The sequence below is a fragment of the Pistacia vera genome, unplaced genomic scaffold (assembly GCF_008641045.1).
Source record: "Pistacia vera cultivar Batoury unplaced genomic scaffold, PisVer_v2 Contig570, whole genome shotgun sequence".
In the NCBI taxonomy this organism is placed as follows: domain Eukaryota; kingdom Viridiplantae; phylum Streptophyta; class Magnoliopsida; order Sapindales; family Anacardiaceae; genus Pistacia; species Pistacia vera.
Genome location: NW_022196413.1, coordinates 335,125 through 346,433, shown reverse-complemented (window position 1 = coordinate 346,433; position 11,309 = coordinate 335,125). Strand labels below are relative to the sequence as shown.

Here is an 11,309-nt window from a genome sequence, read left to right as displayed (position 1 = left end):
GGTAGACATATGAGGGTAAATGTGTCCGGAATGATAAAATATTAAGGGCAAAATAGGGTAAAAATTATGATTACCCCGGTAATTTAACATTAACACCCCCGAAAAGGTAATCTGATTATCCCCAATATTACCAATAGTAACTACTATTTACAATAAAATATTACTGTAATATTATATTACTTGACAACCAAACAAGGAAATCTTGAAAATTAAACAAAGATTATAGGATTTATCTTATTTCACCCCGAACCAAATGCAACCTTAATGTATTAGTTAATGAAATGTAGGATTAATGAGTTTTGAAAACAATGTTTTCATCACTTNTTGTCAGGGAAACATCCGAATCAAGTAAAAAGTGGAATCCTAGCGTTGATGATATGAAAAAGGAAGATGCCAAGGCACTGTGACATACTGCCACTAATCTATATCGACATTGATGCATGCCCAAGGTACTAATCTCAGTTTTAAACATGGTATATTTAGATTTACTCATGAGTATGTGTACTTGGCATTTAGGTATGTGCTTAATGACATGTATTTATGTGGTTACTTTGATGCTTTGACTGATGGTGTTTGCTGAATGAAGCTAAGATTCTGGATGCACCTAATATGAGGGATAAATTTAGTATGAACGTCATTGATTGGGCGAAAAGTAACATTCTTGCAATTGCCTTGGGTCCAGAGTTGTATCTTTGGAAATTAAAGAATGGAGAGGTACAAATGTTGATGGAATCCTTTGGGGACAATGATCGTCCAAGAAGTTTGGCCTGCTCTCACACTGCTACAATTCTCGCTGTTGGATATATGGACTCCAAACTTCAGCTCTAGTATGTTCAGGCTTCAAAACTCTTAAGCAGCTTTCATGATCATGATCAATTACTCCAGGACTTGTAATAAGTTAATTTTAAACATAATTTATATTTCGTGAATGCAGGTTAGGAATCTGGATGGTCTTCACAGAAAAGTAACAACTTATCATGGAGCCAACTGAATGGTCAGATTCATACTCTAATTGCCAGTCATTCATATTCTGACTTCTATATTCTTACCATGCTCTTATTCGCAGGTAAGAGTGCATAAAAGCACACACTGAAGAAGTATGCGGACTGAAACGGTCTACTGAAGGCAATCAACTGGCAAGTGTAGGTAATAATAAACTTGTATACAGGAGCCTTCCAGATGGGTTAAAGCAAATTATTGTATGGATTTATTTCACATTGTGATGCAGTCAAGGCCCTTGCTTGGTCCCTTATTAATCTAATGCACTTGCCTCTAGAGGAGGCACAGAAGATGAATGTCTTAAGATATGAAATTTACTAAGGGGCATGCATCAGTAGTGATACTAGAGCACAGGCCAGTGAAATGGTTTTACTCTTTGTTATGAGTTTCCTATAGAAACTGCAACAAAAGAGACATTAATTTCCTCTTATGATAACATTTTTGTTGCGTATCAGCATCTATATTTGTGTATTGTATGGTTTTCGCCTTATTCATAGCAATTTGATGTTTTATGTTTTACATGTGCAGATATATGGACTGGAGTGGAACAGGCATCACANACTGGAGTGGAATAGAGATCACAAAGAGATGCTGAGTGGACATTGCTTGAGTAACAGGGGAAATGAAAACAAGCTCTGCTTGTTGAAGTGCCTTTCCGTGACTAAAGTTGGGAAGCTAAAAGCTGCAAAGCTCTCCTTGAGATTTCCCAGGTTTTCCAATGAAGCTTCAAAAGTTTCATGTATGATTTCCAAGTAATGGTCTCAATTAATTATATATGTTCACATGATCACTTAAGAAATCTGAGTTTCATATTGAGTAAAACTCAAACATATTGTAGTATGAAAAATTATTTTAACTCTCTCTTGATAATTGAACATATATTAAGGCTTTAATTGCACCAAGTTAGAACAAATGTAGTACATCTATCATATAATCCCTGCATGATGTTATATCAATTGTTGTAAGAAATTAGTGAAGTTCAATTGAAAGCTACTATTATTGTTCCGTTAATCTTTTGTTTCTAAATCAGTTATCTCCAATTTAAGTTTTTCTTTAAATTTTTGCAGAAAGATGACCATCCTACCCTCTAGAAACTAGAATGTGGATTTGATTTATATTAATCCTTTTTATATTTTAAAGTTCTGAAATTTTGATTATAAGGAGGATCTTTAGAATTTATTCATGTAGTTAATTTATCTAATTTTCTTTCCAATTCTTAAAATAATATTTATGTATGATCAAATAAACATGTTTTAATGTACATGTAATTGTTTCTTAGTTGCTGTATTTAAAATATGATTGGCTGTAAAGTAATCCTTATAGAATAAAATAAGTTGATATTTTCTTGAGACATATGAATTGCATTGATTTATTTCATATATTAATTTTTTTGTCATGGTGTTTTATATGCTTCTGTTGTTTCACTACATTATCAATTTTGTATTTGGATGTGAAAAGGTCTGGGTTGCATCTAGTAACATGAGAAAGAAATTGAAGAGTTCAATCCAGTTACAAATGAATTCAGCACAAGTGCAAATGAATCCACTAGCTTTATTTTTGATTTAATTGAACTCCCTCAAGATTTTGTCGAATCAACAATGGATGCGGTTGCCAAAAGTATACAGAGCCCTGCTGACAATGATGGGGTAGAACCTAGTGGAAGTGGCAGCTTTTATGATGAAGATGAACCACAACCTGAAGAATTCAAATTCTTTTGTACCAGATATCCCATCAATTTAAAGGAGTTATATTTAGATGGAACTGCAATGAAAGAACTGCCTTCCTCAATTGAGAATGTATCCCGTCTGGTACATTGAATCTTAGAAATTGTTCAAGCCTTGAGAGTCTTCCAGACAGCATTCGTGAATTGAACGCTCTTGAATGTCTTAAAATTTCTGGTTGCTCAATGTAAAGATGGTCCCAGAGATCCCATGCAATTTAAGGAGTTATATTAGACGCAACTGCAATAAAAGATTGCCTTCTTCAATTGGGATGTCTCCGGTCTAGTAACATTGAATCTTCGAAATTGTGTCAGCCTTGAGAGTCTTCCAACGGCATTTGTGAATGAAGTTCTGAATGTCTAACATTTCTGGTTGCTCAAATGTACAGATTGTCCCAGAGTCCCATGCAATTTAAGGAGTTTATTTTAGATGGAATGCAGTAAGAACTCCCTTCCGCAGTTGGAATGTATCCGGTCTAGTTACATTGAATCTTAGAAATTGTTCAAGCCTTGAGAGTCTTCCAAATGGCATTTTTGAATGAAGTCTCTGAGATATCTTTATATCTCTGGTTGTTTGAAGCTTGATAGATTGCCCAACTCATCTATGGGACGTTGAAGAATCTTTATGATTTATCTTTTGACGGATGTAGAGTCAAGAGTTGTTGTTCTCTATTGCCTATTTTACCAGGTTTGTATTTCCAAGGACATTAAATTTGAATTACTGCATTCTTACAGAGTTACCCATAATCTTGGCAGGTTGTCCTTCCTCACAGATTTAAAATTAGACGGAAACAATTTTGAGACTGTGCCAACAAGCATTGCTAAACTCTCTATTTTAACCTCCTTAGCATAAGGTTTTGTAATAGGCTTCAATCCTTGCCAAAGCTTCCATGTAATCTGCAATAAGTAAAGGCAGATGGTTGCAAATTGCTGAAAGTATTATCTGGTTTTGAAAGACCGAGTGGTAAAATTACTAACAGGTACCAGTACGCGGTACCATAGCTTCATCAATTGCTTCAATCTGGATTGGCAGGCAATCAGTCGAAATGATTTTGAATGATTCTCTTTTGAAAGTATACAACATGCATTTTTCCGTCCATTGGAATTTTTTTTGAAAGATTCGTGGGGAAAAATGTGTTCTGGGAGATTTGTTAGTTTGGGAATTGAAGAGGTATGTTTCAGTCTATCTTATTCCCATATATTCATTTCTCTTCTTTATGTAAATAAAAAGCATTATATAAATTAACACTTAGAAGTAACAATTTGTAATGGTGCAGGGAAGCGGGCAAAGGTTGTATGGTTTTCCCTGGAAGTGAAATTCCGGAGTGGTTTGCCATTCAAAGTAATGGATCTCGCATAGAGCTACCACGTGGTTCGTTCAATCATAACTTGTCGGTTTTGTCGGTTGTGCCATTATCGGAATCAAGATTGTATTTCTTCTGCTTTCGATTTATTTTCTGTTGGGTATGGGTTGCGTCTGAAATTCCAAAATGGTGACAGCCATTTATAAAGACCAATTTACGACTGGACTATTATGTCACATCATGAATTCGTGGGGTATAATTTCCCTAGTATTCAAGAATTCGCTTGCAATATGGAGCCACATCAATTTCTACAGACCAAACTGTTTAATAAAAGAGTGCGGGTTCCGTTTATTGTTCGTCAAGAGTTTTGGGAAGCTAGAAAAGATCCAGATGTTCCACATTGATGAGAGGAACCACGCTCCAAGATATTAAAATCTCAAATTTCTTTAGAGAGAATCCAGTTCAAGTAATTAAATAACATATATACCTTCATCTTTATAATTAAGATCTCCACGTCTCTACACTATTTTCATGCTTTATGATTAATTTTTGAATGATTACTTCTGCTTTCAAATTCATTTTGTACATGTTCATATTATTTAAGTCAATTTAAGATTAGTGTACCAAACACTTTTGATATCTTTACATCCCAAAAAATTCTTAGGAAATCTCAAATTACAAAGTCTGAAAAATTTTGTTTGATTTTCAGAAGCACCTAACCTTTATAGAACTCATAATTAAATAATTAGCTTCATTCACTGATCACATACATGTTTTAATGTACATGTACGCAATTGTTTCTTTGCTGTACTCAAATATGATTGCCATAGAGTAATCCTATATATACTAAAACAGGTTCATCTTTCAAGGTACATATGAATTGCATTATTATTCTATATGTTCATTGTTTGATCATGATCTTTTATATGCTTTTGTTGTTTCACTATATTATCAGTTTGGAAGTGGAAGAGTTAGTCCTATTGCAAACAATTCAACCCAAGTGCAAATGAATCTGGTAGCTTTTCTTTTGATTTGCATGAACACCCTCAGATTTGTCGAATCAACAATGGATGTGATTCCACAACTCTACCGAGCCCTGGTGACAATGATACGAAATGGATGTGTTTCTCTAAGAGTTGTCCACCGTGCTTTCTCCACTCCACCGGGTCTGACCACGATAACTTAATTCATTTCCTCCACGGAGCCCTGAGGACAGTGATGGAAGTGGCTGCTGGCCAATTTTATGATGACATGAATGACAGCCTAAGGAATTTCAATTCTTATGAAGGTCAAAGCCAATTCTTATACTTTGTTAGATGAATATATTGGTAAGTCTGGATCTCAATTTCTGAGCCAAATGCATCTGATTTTGGTTTCCATTTCTGATTCAGTTCTTTAATATTGAATAAATGCAAAAGCGAATGATACTTTCGTTTCAGGAATATATTGGTAAAGATATGCCGCTGGATTCATGCAACATTTTTGGTACACAACAAACTATTACCAGAGTTGTTATTTGTTATTCTATGTTTATACCTAGAGAATTAGCAAAGATATCGTTTATTTGTACTTGAATTTCGCTATTGTTTGCAAAAACCATCTCATCAACTCATTCAAATATTGCTTCCAACCTTCATTTATACTTTGGATAATCCAAAACCAGTAAATTGATCTTGAAAAAAGTTATCACAATTTTACTAGTAAACTAAATTCGGATTCAGAAGGAGACCCTAGCTTTAGGATGTTGGTTTTCAGATGAACAAAGTGGAATCGTGGATAAATACTACGAGAAGAATATGTCAAGCTCGGCACAGCGATAAATGGCCATTATGCCATATCCACATTGACGCATGCCCAAGGTGCAATCTCAGTTCTTATTGGGCTATGTAATTGAAGCTGAAGTGTGATGAGTTGTGTAGGTTTTGGGCTTGACCCAGTATAGCACCTATGAATGCATTTAGTATAGCCTATTGGATGCAGTTTCCGAGTAACTGATTACTACAATGGGGTTATTACAGTATATAAACAGTTTTTTTATCTCTCTACATATATTAATTAATTGGTTCGTCTAAAATACAGTGAATATGACAACCAATTACTCAGAAACACATCCACGACTCTATGCTACTCTTTGTTTTGTCATTTGAGAGACAAACCTTTTTATTGTGGTTAGTGTAAAATCCGTCAATCTTGTATAAATTTTCATTGTGAATTTATCAGAAGGAAATGTATTGTGATGCACTCTACAGTGCTTTCGTTATATCTCTTAATGTAGGTATTTATAATTTATGCCATTGTCTTATAATATATAATCTCCAATTAACAGGGGGTCATTGATGATAAAGAGAAGGAAGATGCCATGGCACTGGGACAAACTGCCTTAAGGTACTATCTCATTTCTAACTAAAGAAAGCATATTTAATTCATCCATAAGAAGTATGGGTACTTTGGATTGGATTTGTATTTGTCAATTACTTAGGAAACTTTCATTTGTGGTGTTTATACAATGAAGCTAAGATACGATGCTGGATGAACCTCATAGAAGGGATGAATTAATTTGAAAACCTTGATTGGGGTAAAATACACTCTTGCTGTTGCTTTGGTCCAGATCGTCATTTTGGGTACAATGTCGTGGCATATCTTTGGACTGTGAGTACCTTACAAGTGTAGCTTTCAAACTGCTACAAATTTGCTGTTCGATATCTAGACTCCAAATTCTCAACTCTGGAATTCTCAACCTAAAAACTCATATGCCAGTGCCTTTCATGATCTGATAAATTATTCCATATTCTGAATGTATTAATTTTAAACATAACTGTTTTTTTTTTTTCCTAAATGCAGGTTAGGAACCTGGATGGTCATACACAAAAGTAGCAACGATGTTGTTGAACCATTGGAGTGGTTGCATTGTAACATCAGGAGGCCTTGATGAATCCATATCATCATGGTAGTTTAATTTATTATCTCTTTCATGGAAGAAAGATATCTATTTATTTCATCTTTCACTGTTCTATTGCTAATCATTCATATATAGCGCCTTCTACATTTTTACAATGCTCGTTCACAGTTGTGTGGGGCAATTTTACCTCCTGCATAAAAGCACACTCTGAAGACTGAAGTATGCGGACTGAAATGGTCTACTTAAGGCAATCTCCTGGCAACCAGTGGTAATGATAAGCTTGTACACATATGCGAGACCTCCAAAAAGTTACCGAACTCTTGTACTGATTTATTGCACATTGTGATCCAGCTAAGAAATGGATGTGTTAAGACATCAGCAGTGATACTAGAGCACAAGCAAGTGAATAATTCACTTCTCTGAGTTTTCTATGAAATTAGAAAATAAGAACTCCATTTATATAATATTTTGGTTCCACCTAACTTGTGAGGTGGTTTTGGTTTTCAGCTTATTTATGGCACTTTGATGTTATGTATTGCAGATACGTGATGACTAACTAATCTTTTCATAACGGAATATGTAAATTCATCAGTAGACCGTCTTTATTTTTTAGCATCAATTTTTACTGTATTGAACTTTGAGATATGGAATACTTCAAACTATACATTGGAAGATATGCAATGAAATGCCATTTGATCTAGTGATGGCTCCAATCTCCATATACTGAGCTTAAGATTTAATTATTTAAAAAAATTAGATAGATAATAATAAAATTAAATGTAATTATTTACAATAAATTTGATAAATAGCAAAAATTATATATTTAATTATTTGTAACAAATTCAATTGCAATCAATCCTATAAATTTTTCATTTTCTAGGATGGACGAGAGGGGGCTATTGGACTTAGACTTTTTCTTTATTTCCTTATTCATTAATTTATTCATGCTTATTCTTCTTTTTACCTTTTGTTTCAACTGTAGGCCTGAATCAAAACTTATAGAGAAGATTATTGAACATACTTTGAAGAGATTGAATGATATGTTGTCTATTTATAGTAAGAAATTGATTGGAATAGCAATGAAGATTCAAAAAATTAAATCTTTATTATCTAATGGGCCAAAAAAATTATGCAAGGTAGGGATTTGGGGTATGGGTGGTATAGGCAAAACAACTCTTGCTGATGTAGTTTTCAACGACATCTCAAGTCAATTTGAAGCTTCTTATTTCACCAAAAATGTTAAAGAAGCATCGGAAAAAGGTGAACTAAGTCACTTGCAAAAAGAACTTTTTTCTACAATATTAGAGGATGAACACATCAATATAAGGCTCACATTCACAAAAGAAAGGCTTGAACGGAAGAGTGTGTTTATTGTCTTTGATGATGTGACAGATTTAAAACAAATAAAAGAATTAATTGGAGATCTTGAATACGTGGGTGTAGGAAGTCAAATCATTATAACAACAAGAGATAATCAAGTCCTTAAAAATTGTGGACCGGATGATTCTGCCATATATGAGGTCAAGGGATTATGTAGTTATGAATCTCTTCAACTTTTTAAACAACGTGCCTTCAAACAAAACCATCCAATTGATGAAGTTTATATGAAGCTATCAAATAGAGTGATAGATTATACAAAAGGTTTGCCTTTAGCTCTTGAAGTCTTAGGCTGCTTTCTACTTGGTAGAGACAAATTTGTTTGGGAAAGTGCACTGGATGAATTAAAAAAATCTCCAAATGATGTTATCCAAACAGTGCTTAAGATAAGTTACGATGGATTAGACTGTAGAGAGAAGGATTTATTTCTAGATATTAAAATAGGATGGAATAAACATCTAGTTGGCAGGCTCAGTTCACATATTGGAATAAGTGTTCTCATTGATAAAGCTCTTATAACTATTTCATACAAGACCATAACAATGCATGATTTGATTCAAGAAATGGGTTGAGAAATTGTTCGACAGGATCCAGTTAATAAATTTTGCCAACGTAGTCGATTGTGGCATTGTAATGACGTCTATCGTGTACTGAAAAGGAATCTTGTAAGTACAAAAGACATCAGCTTTCAATTTCTACCGTATAATATTTGTGAAATCTTGAAAAAAAAAAAAAAAAAAAATCTAGAAGATTATCATTTTAATTTTTTTTCCTTGTATTAGTGTATGTGGTATTATATGTAATTGGGCTGATTTATTGTTTGGTTTTGACTGTAGCGAACTGATACGATACGAGGCATATGTTTTGATATGTTCCAAATGAGAGAGATACACCTGGATCCGTATGCTTTCTCGAAGATGCATAATCTAAGATTCTTGATTGTGAATAACTCAGATCAGATAGACTATAATAAGGTGCATGGTTTTGAAGGCATTGAATTTGATTTCACAGAGCTAATATGCCTCTATTGGAAAGGTTACCCCTGCACATTGTTGCCATTGAATTTTGATCCAGAGAATCTTGTCGTACTTAAGATGCACTGCAGCAATCTTAAACAACTATGGACCGGTATCAAGGTATATGTTATTTCACACGAGAATTCTCTTTTATAAATTTTAAATATTGTATTTTGTTTTTCATTTGTGTTGTTAATTTTAAGAGATGTTATTCTATCTGGCTGCTCTAATCTCAACACTGCTCCAAGGATCTCATGTAATATGAAACGATTGTGTTTGGATGGAACTGCAATAAAAGAATTATCATCTTCGATCGAAAGTCCCTCGAGACTAGTTCAATTGGATCTTAAGGGCTGTTCAGGGCTTGAGAGTCTTCCAGGCGGCATTCGTGAATTGAACTCTCTTGAATGTCTTAAAATTTATGGTTGCTCAAATGTAAAGATGGTCCCAGAGATCCCATGCAATTTAAAGGAGTTATATTTAGATGGAACTGCAATGAAAGAACTGCCTTCCTCAATTGAGAATGTATCCCGTCTAGTAACATTGAATCTTAGAAATTGTTCAAGCCTTGAGAGTCTTCCAGACAGCATTCGTGAATTGAAGCCTCTTGAATGTCTTAAAATTTCTGGTTGCTCAAATGTAAAGATGGTCCCAGAGATCCCATGCAATTTAAAGGAGTTATATTTAGACGCAACTGCAATAAAAGAATTGCCTTCTTCAATTGGGAATGTCTCCGGTCTAGTAACATTGAATCTTCGAAATTGTTCAAGCCTTGAGAGTCTTCCAAACGGCATTTGTGAATTGAAGTTTCTTGAATGTCTTAACATTTCTGGTTGCTCAAATGTACAGATTGTCCCAGAGGTCCCATGCAATTTAAAGGAGTTATATTTAGATGGAATGCAGTAAAAGAACTGCCTTCCGCAGTTGGGAATGTATCCGGTCTAGTTAACATTGAATCTTAGAAATTGTTCAAGCCTTGAGAGTCTTCCAAATGGCATTTTTGAATTGAAGTCTCTGAGATATCTTTATATCTCTGGTTGTTTGAAGCTTGATAGATTGCCCAACTCATCTATGGGACGTTTGAAGAATCTTTATGATTTATCTTTTGACGGATGTAAGAGTCAAGAGTTGTGTTCTCTATTGCCTATTTTACCAGGTTTTGTATTTCCAAGGACATTAAATTTGAATTACTGCATTCTTACAGAGTTACCCAATAATCTTGGCAGGTTGTCCTTCCTCACAGATTTAAAATTAGACGGAAACAATTTTGAGACTGTGCCAACAAGCATTGCTAAACTCTCTTATTTAAACCTCCTTAGCATAAGGTTTTGTAATAGGCTTCAATCCTTGCCAAAGCTTCCATGTAATCTGCAATAAGTAAAGGCAGATGGTTGCAAATTGCTGAAAGTATTATCTGGTTTTGAAAGACCGAGTGGTAAAAATTACTACAAGTACCATAGCGGGTATCATAGCTTCATCAATTGCTTCAATCTGGATTGGAATGCAATGCAGTCGAAATGATTTTGAATGATTCTCTTTTGAAAGTATACAAACATGCATTTTTCCGTCCATTGGAATTTTTTTTTGAAAGATTCGTGGGGAAGAAATGTGTTCTGGGAGATTTGTTAGTTTGGGAATTGAAGAGGTATGTTTCAGTCTATCTTATTCCCATATGATTCAATTTCTTCTTCTTTTATGTAAATAAAAAGCATTATATTAAATTAACACTTTTAGAAGTAACAATTTGTAATGGTGCAGGGGAAAGCTGGCAAAGGTTGTATGGTTTTCCCTGGAAGTGAAATTCCGGAGTGGTTTGACATTCAAAGTAATGGATCTCGCATAGAGCTACCACGTGGTTCGTTCAATCATAACTTTGTCGGTTTTGTCTGTTGTGCCATTATCGGAATCAAGATTGTATTTCTTCTGCTTTCGATTTATTTTCTGTTGGGTATGGGTTGCGTCTGAAATTCCAAAATGGTGACAAGCCATTTTAT

General features: G+C 34.4%; 1 protein-coding gene across 1 annotated transcript; it reads left to right on the top strand.

Moving 5' to 3' along the window:
• Positions 1-2,597: 2,597 nt before the first annotated feature.
• On the top strand, positions 2,598-10,221 carry LOC116108907 (disease resistance-like protein DSC1). Its single transcript, XM_031395154.1, has 9 exons — positions 2,598-2,807; positions 2,914-2,993; positions 3,109-3,159; positions 3,997-4,183; positions 6,350-6,408; positions 7,905-8,676; positions 9,136-9,273; positions 9,374-9,435; positions 9,519-10,221. Exons 1-9 carry the CDS (start codon positions 2,598-2,600, stop codon positions 10,219-10,221), a joined length of 2,262 nt encoding a protein of 753 aa, XP_031251014.1.
• The last annotated feature ends 1,088 nt before the right edge of the window (positions 10,222-11,309 follow it).

Coding starts and splice junctions, on each gene's coding strand:
- LOC116108907 (XM_031395154.1), top strand. CDS start 2,598: ATGGATGCGGTTGCCAAAAGTATACAGAGCCCTGCTGACAATGATGGG. Junction 3,160..3,996: donor TTTATTTTAGATGGAATGCA/GTAAGAACTCCC, acceptor GTAATGGTGCAG/GGAAGCGGGCAAAGGTTGTA. Junction 8,677..9,135: donor CAAATGATGTTATCCAAACA/GTGCTTAAGATA, acceptor TTTTGACTGTAG/CGAACTGATACGATACGAGG.